Source organism: Myripristis murdjan, chromosome 12 (genome assembly GCF_902150065.1).
Source record: "Myripristis murdjan chromosome 12, fMyrMur1.1, whole genome shotgun sequence".
NCBI lineage: Eukaryota > Metazoa > Chordata > Actinopteri > Holocentriformes > Holocentridae > Myripristis > Myripristis murdjan.
In genome coordinates, this window is record NC_043991.1 from 23,969,989 (window position 1) to 23,991,560 (window position 21,572).

The window sequence follows — 21,572 nt, forward strand, 5'->3', positions numbered from 1 at the left end:
AATGATGATTTTACCGCTGTTCTCTATCAGAACAGTTACCATAATAAGTGTACCATAGTAAAAACGTGGTAGGCCATGGTTAGGAGTACTATAGGCTACCCATTTATAAAGCAGGCCTACAATGGTAAAGCTGTTGCTATGGACGAAAAGGAAACCATGGTGAATTTTCACAGGGGGACAATGCATATCTATTATAGTAAACAAAAACAAATATTCATATACACAATTATTATCAATCAACTATCGACCGACTATTTTTAAAGCGAGCCACACACACACACACACACACACACACCAGCAGTGATCAATGAGCTCAGCCCTGTGAAGCCGTAGGCGGAGTTAGAGGTCGGTTTTGCTTCTAAACATAAAGCAACCGAGGCGCCCCGCCCCCTGCAGAGCGCGCGCGCACACATACACACTCACACACACACACACATACACACACACACACACACACACAGGGTGGCACACGGCGTTATGCTGGGATTTCTCCGCTGACTGCTGAGCTCCTCAGATCTGTAGGCGGGCATGTCCTTCTGCCTCCTGTCAGCCCCGTTAACCGCTTATACGCGCCTCTAACCCGCCGTGCCCGGGACACCGTCTCCTTCCCACCGACAGCATCTGATGCACGACAGGTGAGTCACCTAAAACCAGACGCAGACACCCGCAGGTGCAGGCGAGACTCAACTTCTGTCTGTTGGCGAGGAATCAGATCTCAACTTTGTAGATCCAATCAATTCGCGACTGATCTAGAAAAGCCGTGCCAATGCTGAAAAAGTAAAACAGAAAGTGAGAAAGAAACACAGACAGAAAGTAAGAAATGTTGGAATGTGCACCCCATCCCGTCGCGATGCACCGGCTGACGTTTAGACGTGCATTTAGACGATTGCAGCGTTGAGTGTGTGTGCCCAGGCCCGGGACAGAAGGACAGGTTTATCCTACACAGTTTATAATCCTCATTCAGGCTGGCACGATATGGTGTTAGTGACCCATGGGCGACCGGCAGGGCGGCATAGTGAGGGGGGTAACCAGCCTCCATGCGTCCTAACTTTGACACTTCTAGCCTACTCACACGAGGCCAAAATGTCAAAATTGGTCAGTCTATTGCTGTAACAATATAATTAAAATTAAAAGCGTTCTTATAGTGTATTACTTTGGAACAAAATGACACAGAAGTTCAGGGTTGAAAATGTCTTCTGCACAGTGTGATTAGTCTGTAGTCTCATATAACCGGTGCCAAGAAGAGGCCCTAATCTGAGAAATTACACCCACATCTCCACAAGAAGTGAATTATAGGCTATAATCTGGAATCAGTGATCATGAGAATGCTCAGTTTTTGTTGTTTTTATTTATTTATTGTCTACTTGATCCTGAAAAACAATTTATTTATTGTTTTTCAGGATCAAGACATTCTCTGGTTGATTGGTATGGTATTTTCTTTTAGATAGCCCACTGCATAGCTCATGCGGATTCTGGTGCGGGGTGCCCCCCATTATAATAGGATTTCTATGGTTTTATCTGCTGCACCTGTACTTACTGGTCTGTGCTGGCAAGGCAGAGGTCAAACAGGCCACTGGCTCTTTTAGCATCAAGATGGTCAACACTGCACTGGATTAGAGCCGCATATTTGCTGACTCCCTCCACTGTGCTACCCTGACACCAGGACGGCAGGCCAGCTGCAACTTTAATCGTTAGATTACAGAATCCAGATGCAAACGTAATAAACAGTCCAAGATCGTTTATCTTTTGCAAAAACTTCTGGGATGCATTTTTTGAATACTTGTGAACACTAATGATCGGCAATAATCATTGTGATTCATTCAAATTTTAAAAGTGCATGTGGTAGCTTCATGGAGCAGAATGGCTGAGTGGCACATGATTATTGGCCCTTTTCCCAGGTCTTAAATACCCAGGACCAAGTGGAGATAACCAGTCATTAGATTAACCCCTTTTAACTTCATGTAGGGAGCTTTACTTACTGGCACATCCAGGACTACAGGGTCCACGTGTTGCACCATACACTCACCACCAGCACTGCAAAGACACATAGTCAGATTATGCAGTTGACATTATCAAGTGGAAAATACTGCTGTACACAGCTTACAATGCATTGAATTTTCGTGACTGGACCCAGAAACAGTCATGAATAATAAGTAGTCATCATCAGGGATGTCATATGCACCCATGTTTTTTAAGCAGCATTGTGTTATATCTCAATGGCTGTGATATATGCAGTTTTGCACCAACTAAGCATGGGTTGGTGAGTTGAGATTGCATCTATGGAGGGGACAGTCAATGGATTATTATATGCGATAATCTAGATCTGGGTGATGGAGAGAAAAGGCCCAAAAGCACCTATATATTGTCCTACTGTCTGAATTAAGCTTATTTGTGCCAACTGGATGGAGAGCAATACAGCCTCGGTACACTTTGAAAGACGATCATGCATCACAGTAAACCGGTTTCTTCTGATATGGAGCAAATTGGTGACAATATATTATCGGAGGGCCTTTTAAAATCACTAGTGCCGAAACAAATAGTTGATTAAGCAGTTTGTCAATCAACAGAAAATTTAATTAACAATTTTGATAGTTTCTTTTTTTTTTTTTGTAACTTCTCAAGTAAAAATACCAAATAACTGCTGTTTATAGCTTCATAAATGCCAGGATTTGCCTGCCTATCCCTCTATCATATCAGTATAAATCGAATAATTTGGGATAGGCATCTCTTTGGGCTCTTGTAACTCATGATGGGTATTGTTTAGGATTTTTTTTTGCATTTATAGACTGGTTAATCAATTGAAAAATATAGATCAGTGTTGAGAACAATCGTGGTTAAATCACTGAATGCACCAAAAGTACCACAATATAGAAAATATATTTCAAACATGCTGTTGTTTCCAAATAAATAAAAAAAAATGTCTCATAGAGCTTCATCAGTGTAAAATAATAGATGTTTCTATTCCACATTAGAGAAATTAACATGCGGTAACACAAGTCTTGTTTTACATGTCAGAAAGCAAAATTAGATAGGCTTTCCACTGGACAGTATAGTCTGTTCTAACATTTGCAGGAATTAACTGGTTGACCTTTTGCACTCTAGACATTATACTAAGACTGGTATAATCTAGTCTAAGCCACTTGTGCCATGGTAGCTGTTGTTGCTGTCAGGCAGACTGCAGCGGGTCTCCACAGTGAGAGGAGACACGTGCTAATAATTTCTCCCTGCAGGACATCCTTGAACTAAAGCCTGATTGTTTTTTTTTTTTTTTTACTGGCTTGGCTGATTTTGTGTATGGTAATTTTGTAGGATAATTGTATTCTCAAGCACCAGTTGCTCTTCCTTTAGTTCACTGAGAAAGAGAAAAAACGTATACCTTCTTCCCTCTCTTTTTCCCACGGTGCATGGACCATGCATTGCAAATTGTCACTCACTCACTTACTCGTGGACAGCCTGCAAGGATGTTGAATGGGACACATGCACATCGATGAAAAAGATTTTTTTTCAGCAAATCTCTTAGTTACACTAGTATTGTTCATGTGAAGCAGCCACTTTGAGTTTGTCCTGTTGATTTTTGGAAAATAAAACACTCATGTGGAGGCCTAGAAGTGAGGAAAAACTAGTCAACATGCCCACAAGCAACTGGCGGGGCTTCGCCGTGAGGGGTTGCGACCTGCAGTGGAAAACAAAACTGAGTAAAGTCAAGAACAGTCGAGTAGAGCCACTACCATGCAGGCTAGTGGAAAAACTTCATCAGGGACGTTTGGTTGGATGTGTGCAAGTGCGCTTTTGGTCTGGACAGCTTTGTGCATGTTTTATTTCTGTCCTGTACATGGTCTAATTCTTTTTCACTTTTATACTAATAAATAGAAACTTGGTGCAGTGATGTAAAGAGGGATGTTACTATGATACATCAGAATACTGATGACGAGATTTGGATTTGATTCAGACAGAAACCCCTTATCCTGTTTACTTTATAAAACAAACTCTGCTTTCGCTGTCACTCCTTCAACAAGGCAATGTGTTCCTTTAACTTCTCTTAACCACTCTCCAAATATTCAGTAGGATGGCTTTATTGAGGAAATATTTCTCCTTTCTCCTAAAAAATAACCGTGGTTGCAGAAAGTGGCCTCTTATCTGTGCATCTAACATCTCTTAGTAGTTTCCCTTAATAACCAGTTTCCACCTTAACTTCAGTATGTCCAGTAAACTTCAGTGTTCATGCAGTGGTAATTGTTTTTTTTGTTTGTTTTTTTTTAGTGTCCTGGGTGAGTGTGCAGAGAGAAATGTGAGGGAACAGGGCGTATGTCAGGAAGTGCTTTTTCAATGTAAAATACATTAATAAACACATTCACAGTCATAGACAGAAATGTCTCTGTAACTGCGGTTGTAAAAGTGACAAAAAAACAACAACAAAAAAAACAAAAAAAAACTGACTGTTCCATGAAGATAGATGCTATTTTATCAGCTTTGTACTATTGGGTGTTGTTGAGAGATTGTGCTATAAAGTTAATTGTGTTAACAGTTTGAGGTGAGTCTGTTCAAAACCATACTCTGTTTCGGAGTGCCTCTGTACTTGCATATGCGTACACGTGTGTTTGTTTGCACATGCAAACAAACACATGCATGTTTATGCATGTTTATGCATGTTTAATTATCTCACAGCAGAGGTTTTCATACTGATAGGTGGAGCTCTCCAGTGGGGCACGAGACGCGCTCAGGGAGGCTCAGAGAGGGAAAGTTTATAAGGATTTAGAATAAACCGATTTTCTGATGGTTATCAAAAGGAGGTCATGCTGTAGAATACAGAATATATTGCCTAAATATCTGTCATTTGGTTAAAGAGATAGTTCAGAGATAGGTCAGGGGAATTTTCCTTTTACCTGCCTTTCTGACGTTGGACAAACGAGTCAGCCCGTCTTGTATTTGCATGCAGTGTTAAGTTACATCAAACAGCAATATTAAGCTCGTCCAGCTCAATTGTTGGGTGTCTGTGGGATTAAATAGCTGCTTCATAATGACACTAGGACTGAACAATTTGGGAAAATAATCGAATTGCAATTTGTCTTGCTAATATTGCAATTGCAATTTAAAATGCAATTTATTTTTAAGTTCCTTATCTTCTGTATTATTCAACAAACACAAGCAATAAATCATTTTATGGTATGACCAACTCAGTTTTAGATAGATTAAACGCAAACTGTTCTTTCCTGTAGGCCAGGCCTGTATGTTATAATGAAATTAGATGACTCATGAATTGATATGAATGACATTTTTATTTAACTTCATTTAACATCATTATTTAACTTCAGTCACAGTAGTATATTAACCGTGTTTTTTTTGTTTTTGTTTTTTTTTTTATTTTATTTTGTTTTGTTTTGTTTTGTTTAGCCTTGTAAGCATGGAATAATTGTCATTACAACATAAAGCACTGTTAAATAAGACTGGTGTAAACATTAATATGAATCACATAAACTAAAGTGCAGATTGAGGAAATAGATAAATCAAAGTCGTTGTAATAAACAGACTCAGATAGGGCTCCGCTGTACGCCTTGACCAAATGTTACTGGTACTCCGAGGTTTTCAGCTCTACTGTGACTCTCTGGCTTGGCTGAACTAGGTGTCGGGGGGCATGCTGCACCGCTTGTCCTGTATAAACCCAGGCTTGGTCATTGTGCTGAGAGGCATCATGTCTTTCCTTGTGAACTGTGTTATAGCCTGAGTAATTTTCCCGTGCCGTTTTGAATTACGTTCAAATGGAGTTATGCTTTCAAACATTTCAGTCAGTAATCCCTGTCAGGTGGTGTTTGGCTTACTTGACACACTGATGGGGGGAATTTCAGCCACGCAGCTATCATGCATGGATTTGTAGTGTTTTTTTAAAATTAGTAGTTCTGCCCTGAGAGGTAGCAACAGTTGCAAGGCATGTTCTGCACAATACCTGACGCTGCGCAGCATCTTCTTTTTTTAAAGCCAAAATAGTTCCACACAGCCGACTTAGTGCTCACCGTGTCAGATTCTGTCGGGCCTGAGGCCGTTGTACAACAGGTCAAAGTGTAACGTGCTAAATTGTTGCTTCCTTGTTTAGCCGATTGCTCTATTCCTGATTACAGGCCATGTGACCAGAGTCTAATCGCAGCCTTTGCGATTAGAAAATCCAATTTTATCATATCACAATATTATCGCAAATGCAATTAACCATTCAGCCCTAAATGATACCATAGCTGGGCGGATGGGGTGGCTTTTCTCTCAGCTTTGTCCAAGAGGAGGTCTGCTACCACATAATTTGACAAACACACGATTTTCAAACCTTGCCTTTACAGCATGTTTGCTTTTGGTTTGTTTTTCATCTTAGCTCCTGCGTGTACAGAGGATGATATAAAGCATCTTTTCAGTGAGGAAAAACATTTTGGTGTATCAAGGACTAGTGTATTGTAATTATTCATAATCTGCCTGGTGAGAGGACAGTGAAAGTATAGGACTTTCTGTGCAACAGCTTGCATCAGTTGACAGTCTGTGGTGTAAATGAGTTCCTAACTGTGCTGATATTATCTGTACTGAAATCTGTATGCCTTTCTTCCCCAAATAACTCACCATGACTGCGTGTCTTCCTATATTGATGTAAAAATATGGGTGCTATTGAAGAAGCACTTGCCAAAGAGCTGTTTATCGACAAGAAAATTTCCCCATGACCTTTGCTGTTTCTAGGAACTTCTCGGTCACAGATTATCGGTTGTGTGGGTTATACACCTGCTGCATGTGGGTGTGCAGCCCACAGAGCCCACACAACAATAAACCTGCACCGGGATAGAGTGCATGCTGGTGATCAAACCAGTTTGTTTGCTTCTGAGAATTGTTGAGTAGTTTAGGTCAGAGTCTGATTTATTGTATTTTTTCTTCATGAACTGAATGCATAGTACTTCCTCATCACATTTAGGGAGTGTGCTGTACAGTATATATCATTTTAGATAACAAATATGTTGTGGCTCTATGCTCTATGTCCGCTCTGCTCTCTCTATCGTATGTGATATCTACATATGTGATATCTACTGTGATATCTAGTGTCTTGGTGCTTTAGCTATCATTGAAAAACGAAAGTAATTAAAAATATATATATATGTTTCACACCAGACCTTTCAAGAGCATCTGAGACTGGCACCTTTCCCCTGCTAATACAACTTTCATGTACAGCTGTGGATAAGGTGGCACCCACACAGTCTAAGAAAGAAACAAGCTGATTTCCTTTTTTCTCTATTTTATGTTACACTGTCAAATCAAGGGTGTTATCAATTTGGTATGAGAACAATGCAACTTGATTTTTATATAAAAGCATGGTAAAGGGTAACTAAGCACCAAAATCTGTGTTAAATACTGACATTTAATGATAAAAGCATGCCACTTGCTTCGGCTTATCATTGGTGCAAGGTGCTGAGGATCTCACCAAGATGTCAGGCTTTACTCAGATTTTTTTTTTTTTTTTTTTCATTACACTTTGAGCTTGAGTTTGTTAGGTGCTGTCAAAATACAGGTGAGGAGTAGTTCATAGAGGTGCAGGTTTGCCTCACACTCCACGTTGTTTAAGCATGTTTTGACTTAGCTATTTGTCTTTGCTTGCTAAAATGACATATGAAGGAACAGACAAATTTGTCTGTGAGTTTTTATTCTGCAGAAAACAGGTGTTTCCTGCTTATAGTGTAGTACGCTGTTTAAAGGACCAAGGGTTTTTTTTGCAGCGTAAATGTGTGTAAACTGTAGTGCATGGGTCAAATGATCAAAATGACTGGTATGGTCCTTTAAGTACACATTATGTGCATTGTGTACTTGTTTTCTTTAGCCCTCCTGTACTCAGCACCAGGTGCTCATTAACAGGAATGCTTTTGCTTTGCTGTCAGCTCTCATCTGGGTCAGTCAGCTCGCATGAGGACAACAGTCCTACACAGTCCTAAGAGGGAAACATGTGTTATTAATCACGTTTTCACCTCCACATGTCAGCTGACAACTATACTGTTCACCGTTTGAAACTGAGATGCCACCACCCCCACAGAAATCCTGCATAATTCACTGGCCCCCGTTGTGCTGCAGATTCATCCTGTTAGCCTCACAAATAACAGGCTACCATGGTTCTGTAAAGTCTTTTCTATATTGCTTTTTCTTTTCTTTTTATGCAAACTTAAAAAAGACAGCTGGACCACAGGTTTTAAGAGTTTTTAAGATATACTTCTTGAGAGGTCATGGCTACATGCTTCTGTCTGTTAGTTTCATTTCATTTGGATAATGTCTTTTGCTGGTACAGTAAAGTTTATGCCCAGCCTCAAGAGATTGTGGATAAATTTAGAATAATTACCTTATAATGATTTAAAATTGCATCAGATTATTATACCCGTCTCTGTAATTTGTCCTGTATTGCACATAAAGTCATTTTTACCATGTCAAGTCCACTTGAGAAAATCCAGAAACCCAGGTAGAACAGTGGGTCAACAAGTGAGCAGTAAAAAAAAAAAAAAAAAAAAAAAAGTCTTCCTTTAGTCTTCTAAAAAAAGACTTCAGTAATGATCACATCCACATGGTGTGGATGGTGGTCCTGAGGGGACATTAGGATACATCTCTTTAGCAGGCTTACTCCTGCTCATTGTCTATATAACATAGTTTAAATTCAGCATTCAGGCCATTTAGATGTTAAGAGCTCTGCTCTGTTTGCCAGCACTTTCCCGGCTTAGCAGCTTATACCGTTTTGGCCATTGGTTACGTAAGAAGGCTATATGCAGCAGGAGGCTAATCCCGTGCCTCGACACTAATGCCAATTATCAGATCATGGTGACGTTATTGAAATTAAGGCACCATGAAAAATAGCAGATAACGGTGCAGTCTATAGTCTTAACTTGAAAATCAGCTATGTGATGTTCTGCATTGCTTTCAAAGCTCTCTGTCTGAGTGATTGTAGTTATAATATGGCACAGCAGAGATATTCCTCTGAGTAATACAGGAGAATGGTAATGATCTGTTAACTCATTCCTCAGGCAGTTATAGATATTACAGTTTCTAATGAGCTATTGTACAAGCCATGTGGTGGTGCACAAAGTACTTACTCCTGCTTAGATATTACTCCACTACAAGTGAAAGCTGCTCAGTCAAGTTTTCCCTTAAATTAAAGTATGGGAGTAATTGCTTTTGAAAATACTTAATTTTTCAAAAAAAGTACACTTTCATTTTAATATCAATCCATTGCTGTATTGTTTTCCAAATGCATTTACACAACCTCATAGCGCTCTGAAAATGCATTGACCACTATGCTACACAAATGTACTTTCCACCGTTACTTTGCATTTTGTTAACAAAATGTAACGGATGCATTTTACTTTGAAAGCGGATGTCTCGCTTGTGCTTGTTTTTCACGTAGCTGGATGATGTATTTCTGCTCTTACATCAAACCCAATTGAGAGCGGGTACTGTGATAGGGAAAAAAAATTCAACAGCTGACTTCTAAGCAATGTTTCAAAGTAAAGAGGAGTGACAATTTTCATAGAAATGTTGTAGAGTCAAAAGTACAATATTTGTCTTCGTGGAATACAGTGGAATAAAAGTCATAAGTTTCCAAAAAACAAATATTAATGTAAAGTACAGATACTTTCTAAATATACTTAGGTAAAATGCATTAGCCTTTGGATAACAAATTCCAGTTTATCTCCAATTAGGAAGTGACTTTTAATACACCTTAAGGTAATGAGATTCATACAGTATCCCCATGTTTACAGAATAGGAGTTCTGTTTTTATAAATGTGATTTAAATGACGCTTTTGCGTCTCACAAAACATTCCCTCATATGACCGGTTTGGCAGGGGGTATTTTACATTTGATTTTGATAAAACGTTTTTTCAGAGAGTCCAGTATCTCGTGAATGTGGAACATAGAGGTAATTTGCATATGTGGCATGACGTCCAACCTTCCATTAATTTCCATTCTGTTTATTCCAGTCAAACAAAACCCGTCTGAGGGGGTAAACATGCATCTGTCCACACTTTGTGATCTCAGCTGCTCCCCTGATGGACCAGAGCAGTTAAAGAGATCACTAGTGTTAGATGAGAAATTGCTCAATCTGTCCTGCCCCCAACTGGGAGCGACAGTTCATCAACTCAGTAATGACAAGAAAGAGAAAGAGCGAGAGAGAGTGAGAGGGAAAGAGAGGGGGAAAAAAAGATGGACTTTCCACCAGTCAGCTTTCAGTCCTCACTCAGTGACATGACAACAGCTCTCCCATCTATTTGAGCTCCATATCATCTCCCTACCTCCGCATCCCGTGTGATCAGAGATGAAAGGTCATTTAGAGTAATAACCCAAACATCTGCACATGGCCGGGGAAATGCAATTCCCGAGTTATGTGAACAGGAGTAAAGATAGGCCCAGCCTGCAGCCGGGAGTCAGGCAGGCTTGCCTCCTGCTATGTTTGTCTCTGTTATGGCATAAGCCCTAACTCACGTTATGCAATCAGTTATGCTTTATGTGCCAGCTGGTAGAGGTAGAGAGAAAGCCAGAAACAGAGAGAGATGTCTTTTAATCCTTGGTGGAGCAGCGTGCGTGCTGTGGAGTAGGAGAAGATGTTTCTCTTTCAGGTCACTTGCGTTCAGCCTTTACAGCATCTTTAATACTCGGTTAAGGACTTAGGGTATGCTGTAAATAAGACTGAAGGGATCCGGCAATGTTCTCACTGAACACTGAGAGGTCTCATCAAGAGGGCTTTACCGGACTATTGAACTGCCCTGATTCTTACACTAATCATCCCTCATGCTGACCTGTTGCCACTAAAACAAACTGCTTTCCGAGCCTCTGCTCAGCCGAGGCTTTGTGCAGGCATTTTTTTTTTACACGAGGGGAATAGGGCTTAACAATTCTGAAATGTGTTTTTAACAGAGTTTTTAGGTCTTTGGCTAAGGCATTAATTAAGTGTTTAGTGCTCTGTCATGACTTTTTTTTCTCATCAAATTCAGAATTAAATAAATAACAGTGAAATCACTGAAGTCATTCACATTGACAATCATGTATAATGTCGAGCTATTAAGGTGTCTGTGTATGGGGTGCTCCTCTTTTTGTGTTTGCTGGATGTTTACAAAATTTCTGGACATTTTGGGTCACCAGGTTTAAAACGTTTTTGAATTGAAGTGACATGATTGAAGTGATTGAAGTTCAATTGAGACCTTTCAAGCAAATCATCTGGCAATAAAACATGTAGTTTTGCCGCACCACAGCTGACACCGTAAACACTGTGAGGCACATGATTGGTTGATAGTACAGAGCAGACACTTCCCCTATCCTCATTTTTATCTTTTTCTGTTTTTTTTTTTTCTTCTCTAGTGCCAGTGTGTCTAACGGCCAAGGCTTTGTGGCATCATGAGGAGAGCTGTGGGGTCCGTGCCGCTGCTACTGATGCTATTCTTCATAGGGCACGCGAAAGAAACACGTAAGTCTCGGGGTGTGGACAACACTTCAGCACAGTCATACCAACTTGTTAAAACTGGCAGCGTGCACGACACCTGACAGGTGTGTAGGGCTCTCCCCTTCACAAAGGAAATATGAGCCAGAGCGGCACTCTTATTGATAAATGGCTGAAAAGTAAGTGTTGTTTATTTAAATTTGCATTCATTTCTTTTTTTCCATGTGCTGTCCCTCTGTTTAGGCTACAGCCCCCCAGGAAAGCCCAAACTGACCAGCTGCCGTTCCCCAGAGAAAGAGACCTTCACTTGCTGGTGGGAGCCTGGCTCTGACGGAGGGCTGCCCACCACATACGCCCTCTACTACCGCAAAGAGAAGTCAGTGGCTCCTTGATTTACTGCAATAATACACTGACTACATTTTTCCTTTTTTGTTTGACTCTGAACTGATTTAGTATTCATTCACTGACCTATACCCGTTTAAACATAGGAAATGTGTAGGTGGAGTCAGTCATGACTAATATTGACATTTCACAGGAATACTATGTAATTTTATGATGTTTTTGTACTACCGCATCTGTACACAGACTTATATCACATACTTAATAGTATTTCATGTATCATATTAAGAGGGTGTGGTTTTTTTTTTTTTTTTTGAGGCAGTCAACAGTTTGAAACATATCTTTGCGGAAGATTCTACAGACTAGCACTCCCCTATCGCACATCACATCAGTTTTGCAGTGTGTGTGTGTGTGTGTGTGCGCAGTTGTGCTGGTGAGTGGGGGCGAGGGGGATTTTCCCCAAATTTGTTCTGGGGAAAATCCCCCTCGCACAAATGGATCTTAGCAGCCATCCAACCAACCAGCAGTGAGAGTGGATTGACGATTGACCGGTATCGATCAGCAACACTCGTGAACCCCCCGCACTGTGTTATGGTCATTTGCACATTTCAGCAATCAAATTATTTTATATTGCACCACTAAACATTTAGTTCATAATACTCTTACAATGAATGCAACTACAGAAGGTTTAAGGCTGCATTCAGCCAATCGTAAGACAGCAAGGATCAGAGCCATAGCAACCAGCTGAGACATGTTCCTCTATCATCAGAGTGCTGGTGCATAACAGTATAACAGGTAGTGGTGTAGGAGGGTAATGTGAGAATGTAGGGAGGCGGGTGATGGGAGGTGGGAATCATAATGGCATATGACGGAATTTTCCAGTGTAGAGGAGCAGCCCCGGTTTGTCGTGGTTGAGTTTGAAATAGTGGACGTACATCCAAGGCCCTGTCTTACACCCTATCCAACCAGTGCAGTTGTCATTTTCCTATCCGGCGCCCATGTCGTGTAAAAAGCAAATACAACTCTGTGCACCCATGGGTGTGTTGGTCTTAAAATGAGGTGTGGTCAGGTGCATTGTTGGCATATTGCTATCTTGAGGCAGCTGGAAGCGCAGCATTGCATGATTGACCAACAAAAAACAGGTCTGAAGTCAGTGGTGGAGTTTTCATTGTTATTTTAAGGGCGCATTAGCAAGACAGCAATACATGCCTACACAGGCACATGCCAACACGCGTACACTCTGCTTGTTACACAGATAGAGATGCCTTTACACACATATGGAGGCCTTGTTACACACACAGGCAACCCTGCTTCACCTCAGGGAGCTTTGATGGACACGAGGGAAGTATGTGCAGAAATCAGCTGAACTTTGTGGATTATCAGCACAGCTCCACAGCTCTCCCTCTATGGTAGTGCTAAAGTTGAGATAGGTTTAATTAGACTGGGTTGACAAGATAAATACTGACTTCTCAAGAAACTGTGAAACAAGGATAGAGGACGCTTGTGTTAATTCTGGAGTTCAAGCCCTAGTGACGTTTAGTTTTGAGGTGTTGCATATGCCATGACAAGTTACTGAACCTCTTTGGAGCTTTATATGCAGCATCTTTGTGGAGAAGGTCATGAAATGTTTTGAAATGTTTTCCATGCATTGTCTCATGGAGATTTGCTGGATCACTCTGGTTTATATTATTTGCATTACATTATTTTATTGAACTGCTGCTTTATGTGGAATGTAAAGATGGGATGATTATCCAGCCATACTGGAGTCTTACATAATCTCATGATAGAGTGGTAGTTGAATCATACTGCTGCTTACATGAACTGTTACTATGGAGTTTATTGTTATATGAATTGTTAAAGCATAGGAACAAGTATATTCAGGAGGAAAAACAGACAGATAATATATTGACTTTGGCAGTTATTGGTCACATGTCTGTGACTGTTTGGAAGAAGAGGCTCTTTACAGTGGCATCAAAATTGACAATGAGCCGTGCAAACAATGGCACAGGCTCCAAGGTACCTCGATCAAATCCTTTAACAGATCTTATTCTGAGTAATCAGTGTCCAGTGGTGGATGAAATCTGCTGTTGTCAGAAAACATCACAGCTGACTCTATGCAGTGGTCTTTCCTCTACACTGACTTCAAGACAGGCTCCCTCGTCTTAATTTGAGTCTTTGTGTAATGACTATGATTAAGTTGAGGCTTCTGCTCTGCAGCTGCCACCAGAGGCCAAGAAATACTTCTGCTAATTAGAACAATCTCCAACTATTGTGCTCAGCTAATTACATGATTGTGAAGCAGGGGACGTTTCCCTCCTAACAGACTTTGTGTGTGTGTGTGTGTGTGTGTGTTTAGGGGGGTGGGGGTCTCAAAGAAAATTAAATAAAGAGGTAGTCAAAACACAAATAATTAACACCTCTCAGAAAGGTTATGTTGCTCACTCGCTCTCAACATTGTTATTTATAACTCCTATCGTACCAGCAAGCGGAGCGCATGCAGGACCAAGACCGTAAAATCACACAACAATCACACAGTGGAGGATAATTATATTAAAGAAATTTTAGCACTCCTTGACTCTCACAGGACTCACAGGTGTCTGAAAGGTGTCACATTTTCACAGAATCTAAGAGTATCTTTGTTAATCACGGTAATTTTGTTAGACTCTCCACTGCCTGCTGCTGTGTGATTTGTGTTGAGGGCCAAGATGTTGCTGTTTGGATATTAAATTGCATATCAAATTGAACTCAGAAAGTCTTAAAATTACTCAGCATGGTTGATTTTATTTCCCTCCAGGTCCAATATTTCCAACAACGGCAGAAGGTTTTATCTTACGTCACCACGGCAAACACCCTCTGCCTCTTCCACTCTCTTTTCTTTACATTAGTTCTCACAGTTTTAATACACCCTCTCATAAACCTGGAGGTACAACCCTTGTTATAAAGGACTTGTTAAGCACAGCAGGCGTCCATGTGCCTGTGTTTTGTTGTAGCTGTGGGTTCAAAGCCGATCTTCCATCTCAATCCCCACTTCAAAAAAACATCATGTTCCCTACTAATGTGGCAATCACTCCCCATCCCTCATCCCTCTCTCTCTCTCTCTCTCTCTCTCTCTCTTCTACACTCATGCACCCACTTTTTTGTGTTTTGTAGCATGAGGAATGCATGCTGTTCTTTTGAAGCCAGACAAAATAAAAACACAATTGCGTAATGTTCACGTCCCTCTCTCCCAGCTCTGATGCGGTGTACGAGTGTCCTGACTACCACACAGCTGGCGAGAACTCCTGCTTCTTTAACAAGAACGACACCTCCATCTGGGTCAACTACAACATCACCGTGGTGGCCACGAATGCACTGGGCAGCAACTTCTCTGACCCTGTGGACGTAGACGTGGTCTACATTGGTGAGAGTCTAATCATCTGATATTATTATTTTTGTTTGTTTGATTCTTTTTTTTTTTTTTTTTTTTTTTTTTTTGTATATTTTCTGTCCCATTTGCTCACATGGTTTAACATGTCTGAAACACTGAGTGTTGGATCAGAGCATGACCTGGAGAGGGAACAGTCATGGAATAATGTAAGAGCACTTGTGGCCAAAAGGTTGCTGGTTTGAATACCTTGATTGTCAAAATCAGGGTTAAACATTCATTCGCTGTCAGCCACTATTGGCCTATTAAATTTTGCATATCAGTCAGTTTCGTCTTCCACAAACAATATGATGGAGGATCCTCCGTGACCATCACCACACAAGAACAAGCTGTAAAATCCAAATAATTAAAATTGCATTTTACTTTATTCTAATCTTCTATTTTTAGTCAATTATTCAGTTTTGTTCTGTTTTAGTCAACAAATTCTTCATTTAGAGGTAGTGCCCCAAAACTTTGGTGCCATGTATTAAATAGGGTGGGTCATCCTGCTGTGTGTAGTCACTAACCCACTAAAAGTGTTTCATTGGTCTGGCTTTCAGTGTGGAGCGGATGATAAAACTCTGCAGGAGCTTTTAGCTTGGAAAAATAAAAAAAAAAATAAAGAAAATAAAGAAGAGTAAATATCAGCTCAAGATATCAGCTGTTGGCAGCTTCACTAAAATCAAAACAAAATATAAAAATATTGAAATCAGAGTCATGTCAGTCGTACCCTTGTAGAAATGGATCATGTTACACTCTGCCTTTTAGGAGATTCTTTGGATGTTTCTTAGACTGAATATTTGCCCTCAGTGTTCGGCAGCCAACAGTATACAACTGACACTGTAATTAAGAAACATGAAAAATCTTTTGTTAGGTTGCAGGGCTTAACAAATTTTAACGATAGCTGTTACCACATCAGACATTATCGAGCAAGATCAGAAAGGACATGAGATATGACTGCAGTTCTGCAATGAATTATGTGTTAGGTGCTGAAGTGGCTGCACTATGTATAGCCTACCCCTGGAAAATATTTAATACAGCTCATGCAAAATCATGTTCCGAAGCTTTTTCCTTTGAAAGGGTTTCTGATCAAATATAAATTCTGTTCAGATCCCGTTCATGTTATGTAACAACTTACTTACACTTTTGAAATATTAATGTCAACATCTCTGCCCTTGTGGCTGCTAATCTGAAAATGCTCCTTTTCCATTTGTATGCAGTTTTTTTTTTGGTGACACGATTTGGTTATCAGTCTCAAGGAATGTCTGGTTCCATTTAATACGCCACATTATTCAAGTCTGTGTCTAGCCCGAACATTCACATTTATCTCAACGCTGTCGTCACACACTCATCAAATCCTATTTACTAATACCAGTTTTTGTCCTCTGGAGGTGTGCACTGACTTACTATTACATACATAGGCCACATGGGTACACTCTAAGGATGCACAATAATATTGGCATGTTATTGGTATCAGCTGATACTGGCTTTAAAATGAAACATCTGCATCGGCTGGAAATGAGAATTTCTGCCGATATGACAGGCCGATATGGGAAATAGGTCAAATTTGCCCTTGTTGTGGCTGTTATCAGGATTGTTTCAGAGAGAGCATCATCCAAGGCTGTTTAGGTGGGATGGAACTCACAATTTTGTTAGAAAGAAAATGCTATATAGAAATAAATATGGCATGTTTTACATAACCTAAGTTGAACGAGTTTTCTGATTTTGCCCAGTGAATGTGTGCATTTTGAAAAGCATTGTACTTGATGTATGCATCTGCCAGCGGGCCATCATAATAAGAGCAGGCATAATAATGTGTTCATTCAATACAGGAGAGACCTGATGTTTCCTGCAATTAGGTTGAAAAAAATGATGTGCATATATCAGTATCGTGCATATATCAGCCAAATTAGCTTATAAAAGCTTAGGTACAAAGCTTAGGTACAAGAAATGGTTGCAATAACTTTCCCAGTCCTACAATATCCCTTTGAATGGCTGCCTTAAAAAGACAATTAGTTGTGGCTCCATTTATTGTATGTATGTGTTACTCTTTTACAGGCACTGTCATACAAACAAAGACATGTCCTACCCCTCCGTCTCTTACTCTTTCTTCTTACTCTCTCTTCAGTCCAGCCCCACACTCCAGAAAATGTGACGGTGACTGTGATGGAGGACAAAGACGGGCCCTTCCTGCGGGTGTCATGGGAGCCGCCCCGTAAGGCTGACACTCGCTCCGGCTGGATCACCCTCATCTATGAACTCCGGGTCAAGCTGGAGGGGGAAGAGGAGTGGGAGGTACGCAACATGACTTCACAACAAAAATTGGATAGTACAGCTGGGTGGCCTTATGGTTAAAAAGCCTATTCTTCAGCTGGGAGACTCAGGTTCAAGTCTCACATGGGTAAACCAGTTGAAGTGCCAGTGAGCAAAAACAATGAATCAGTTCTGTGTTATGCAGCTGATCCTGCTTTTGAAAGTGAACAGAGAATTCCCCTGCTGGTAAAATTTCAAGGTTAAATTTGTTGATCAGAGGGTCATCTTATTTTATTTAGCTTACATTGTTACCTTAAGACTGCATCATTTCTAACGATATGTCAGTTTGGACTCACGTGCGTGCGTACTTGTGTGTGTGTTTAATCTCCAGGAGCACCGTGCAGGCCAGCAGAAGATGTTTAACATCTTTAGCCTGCGTTCCGGTGGGATGTACCTCGTTCAGGTCCGCTGTAAGCCTGACCATGGCTTCTGGAGTGAATGGAGCTCCACCACCTACATTAAAGTTCCTGACTGTAAGAAATCATCCACACCTCACACTTTACTCAAATCCATACTTTATATTTTCATGTAATGAATGCTTTAGCAGGTAGTGGTGGGACAAAATGGTGATGATGACACTTTATATCATGATATGATTATGCATTTAAATGCTCATATAGTTGAAGTTCAGGTATAAATTGAATGATAACAGGCAGAAACAGATAACAAGACAATAGATCCATGGAAGACCACCTCAGTGTGATATGAAGAATCACAGATTTGTTGATGCTGTGTTTCAGATTTCCCTCGAGAGACGTCTGTGTGGATCCTTATCGCGGTGTTTTCTGCCTTCATCTTCTTCATCCTCACATGGATCCTAAACTTAAAGAGCAACAGGTGACATGGAATTCTTTATGCGATTTTGATTTTAAGAAGTCATGCATTTTTTATTAGTATAGTAATATATGTTGCATGTTGTCCATAATAAAGTCCTAAGGCAGCCTATTTCATTTAAATGCCACAAAAAATATTCTTATTGTTTTCTCACAATCACTGACATGTGTCTTTTATTTTTTTCATGCCTAAAGTGTGAAGCATTGCCTTCTGCCACCAGTTCCTGGCCCTAAAATCAAAGGATTTGATAAGCAGCTACTCAAGGTAACACAGAGCAATGACATATGGTGACTCTCTGCTGATAAATAATATGACTAATGGCTGCCCCATTAGTCTTCTTTTTTACTTTTCCAATAATTTATGAATATTTCTCTGTGTGTAGAATGGCAGGTCCGAGGAGGTCTTCAGTGCGCTGGTGGTGCCTGGTTTCCCACCAACCACATCGTCTGACTGCGAGGACTTGCTGGTGGAGTACTTGGAGGTGTACACCCCTGAGGAGCAGGAGCTGATACTGGAGGAGGGCAAGGACCTCCAGGAAGGCTGCCTCAAATCCAAGGGCTCCCCGTCTGACAGCGACTCTGGCCGGGGAAGCTGCGACAGCCACACCCTGCTGATGGAGAAGTGTGGCGAGGGGGAGGGCAAGGAAGAAAAGCATCAGGAGAGGGCTCAAAAGGGAAAGAGGCAGCAGAAGCACCAGACAGGCTGGGAGGAGGGAGATGTCAGCCACACCCGTGAGGACGTGCTCAGCCCTGACATGTCTGAAGGGAGGGTGAAAACATGGCCCTCTGTGTTTTCTCCACTGCCTCAGTACAGCTCCAGACCCCTGGACCATCAGGGCTCACTTGAGACAGCCAGGCAGCTCTGCCTCTCTGACAGCTTGTTCCCCCCACCCTCCACATCCTCCCACCTCAGCTACAACGCCAAGGAGGGCCTGGCACTTGGGTCAGGCCAACAGGAATTCTATTTGGGCAAGAAGCAGACTCACCCGTCCAATCCTCAGAGCCAGCCTCGCTGGCACCTCCAGGCCCACAGCGACTTCAACATCTCCAGCATGGACCGCAAGCAGGCGGCCAGTGGCCTGCAGCTGCCTGGTTTCCGGTCCACGGAGTATGTTGAGGTGCAGAGGGTCAACCAGGAGGACATGGTGATCCTCCAGCCCCTTTTCTCAAGCAGTTGCCAGAGGGACGGCCACCTCCAAATAGGCCAGGGGGAGGACTACAGCAAAGTGAAAGGGGTGGACAGTGGCAACATGCTGCTGCTCCAGAGAGAAGTGGAAGTGAAGAGGGAGGAGGAGGACGGGGACAGGTACTCTTGTGACATCCAGGACAGAGTGACAGAGAGCTGCTACACAACGTCCACCGCTGCCAGCAGCCAGGTGACAGGGAAGCCAACATCCTGCGCCGGCACTGCCATGCCCGTCCAGGAGGAGATGGTCCTGGCAGCGAACGGTTATGTGGACGCAGCCACCATGCTGCTCTAGGTGCTTCTAAAGCCCAGCTAGCAGGCAGCAGGAAATGTGTCAGGTCAGGGTAGAGACTAAAACACACTCCAACAAAGGGTGACACCTTAAAAATATTGACACTTGAAATGACAAGATTCTGCGGTTACTTTGACTGTTTATCATTTTTTCATATAAAGATTTCATCATCTTTCAACATTACACTCCACTGACCTAAATAATTTGACTGACCTATTTAAATCATCATTTATTACTAGAATTATGAAAATTATTGTGTAAAATATGTGGTAATACATGGTATTACTACTACTGATTATGTCTCTGTTACATTTTGTCTCTCTCTCAGAGGTGCATGCTTCATTTAATGAACTTGCAGTCTCTGAACTCATCAGCTATCCTCTGACAATAATTTATCCTCCGGCAGCAATAGTCACGTTTTTGGTTTTCCACTGTTGCCAGAAACAAGCTGGGAACCATTTCCATTTCTTTTAGTACACAGGTCGAATGTTTCTCCACACTTTACACAGACATTGATACTTTCTGTAGATTTTACGTCCAGATGACATTTTCTGCCAATGCGTTCCGTCTCTTTTGCTCCCCACATGTTTACCTCCATAAAACCACTTGGACTACAAAAAGGGCAACTACTTGGACTACAACGGAAACAGAAATGGATACCAAAAACTTGTCCCTCGCCAATATGTGTGTGTGTGTAGAGAGAGTGAGAGAGAGAGAGAGAGAATCTGATTATAGACATTAATGAACTTGAAAGCAAAATATCACCTCTGTACACTGATGTAATATGGGTGTATAAATAATTTGTGTAGAATCCAAAAATGCGGCTGAAACACAATGTAATATTTTGAATTTTTGTAATTACATATGTTTTAGTCCCAGTAGGGCACTATGTTGAAGCTGCTTGCTGGACCATAGAGATAAATGTGACATTTTTGTAATAAAAATGAAAACTAAGAAAGATAAATTGTTCCCAGGATAGTGGGACGGTATTTTTCATACAGACTTTTTTGATGTATATATGCATTCATTTGTGAATCAACCTGTAAATCTCAGTCTATGCTGGTAAATAAAAAATTGTTATACTTAAAACAGCGATGTTTATTTATTTATCTGGTTCAACGTAGTAGTTAGTTGTACCATGTGGTCATAGTACATGAAAGTAAATAAAATAAAAAAGAAAACTATCCTACAAAATTTCCTACATTCACAAGTAGCCCACATTTCCTGCTGTTACTGCAGTAAGAAAAAAATATTGCACATTTCTGAAAATCCACTTAATGGTCAAAACACTTCTCAGCTTCAAAAAAATGAACAATAGCAGTTTGAATGCCTAATTTTTTATTTTTATTGAGAACCCGCTTCCCATAGCCTTAAATGTACTTATGAAATTGAATGAAAATTGCAGCTGTATTTATGGTGTCTTGAGCGTTGGTTACTATGTGTGCATGACACGAAAATAAAATAAAAGACTCAGTCTAAATATAGCCAATGACTTGGGGCATTTTGAGGCATCAAAAAAAAAAAAAAGAAAAGAAAAGAAAAGAAAATTGAGGTAGTGGCCACACACTGACTAGTAATAATTGACCAGCTGGTGTTCCAGAGGTTAAATGTGGCCTCTTTGTTTATCTTTATTGAAAATTCATATAAATGCACAAATTTATGTCAGGCATGTGCCCAACATAATGGTGTACAGGTGGATTGAGATAAAAAAAAAAAAAAAAAAAAATCCAATAATAGACATCGTTGGGAAAAAAATAGGTTCCATTAATATAAAATCAGTT

The 21,572-nt window shown here is 40.8% G+C and overlaps 1 protein-coding gene across 1 annotated transcript; it reads left to right on the forward strand.

Annotated features, from left to right (window-relative positions):
• Positions 1–434: 434 nt before the first annotated feature.
• prlra (prolactin receptor a) lies at positions 435–20,882 on the forward strand. Its single transcript, XM_030065041.1, has 9 exons — positions 435–635; positions 11,347–11,452; positions 11,669–11,801; positions 14,995–15,164; positions 17,296–17,462; positions 17,812–17,953; positions 18,221–18,317; positions 18,509–18,578; positions 18,697–20,882. Exons 2-9 carry the CDS (start codon positions 11,383–11,385, stop codon positions 19,792–19,794), a joined length of 1,947 nt encoding a protein of 648 aa, XP_029920901.1. The 5' UTR covers positions 435–635; positions 11,347–11,382; the 3' UTR covers positions 19,795–20,882.
• The last annotated feature ends 690 nt before the right edge of the window (positions 20,883–21,572 follow it).

Excerpts from the sequence above, each read along its gene's own strand:
- prlra (XM_030065041.1), top strand. The coding sequence starts at position 11,383 with ATGAGGAGAGCTGTGGGGTCCGTGCCGCTGCTACTGATGCTATTCTTC. Across the intron at positions 11,453-11,668 it reads AGGGCACGCGAAAGAAACAC|GCTACAGCCCCCCAGGAAAG; the intron begins GTAAGTCTCGGG and ends CCCTCTGTTTAG. Across the intron at positions 11,802-14,994 it reads CTCTACTACCGCAAAGAGAA|CTCTGATGCGGTGTACGAGT; the intron begins GTCAGTGGCTCC and ends CCTCTCTCCCAG.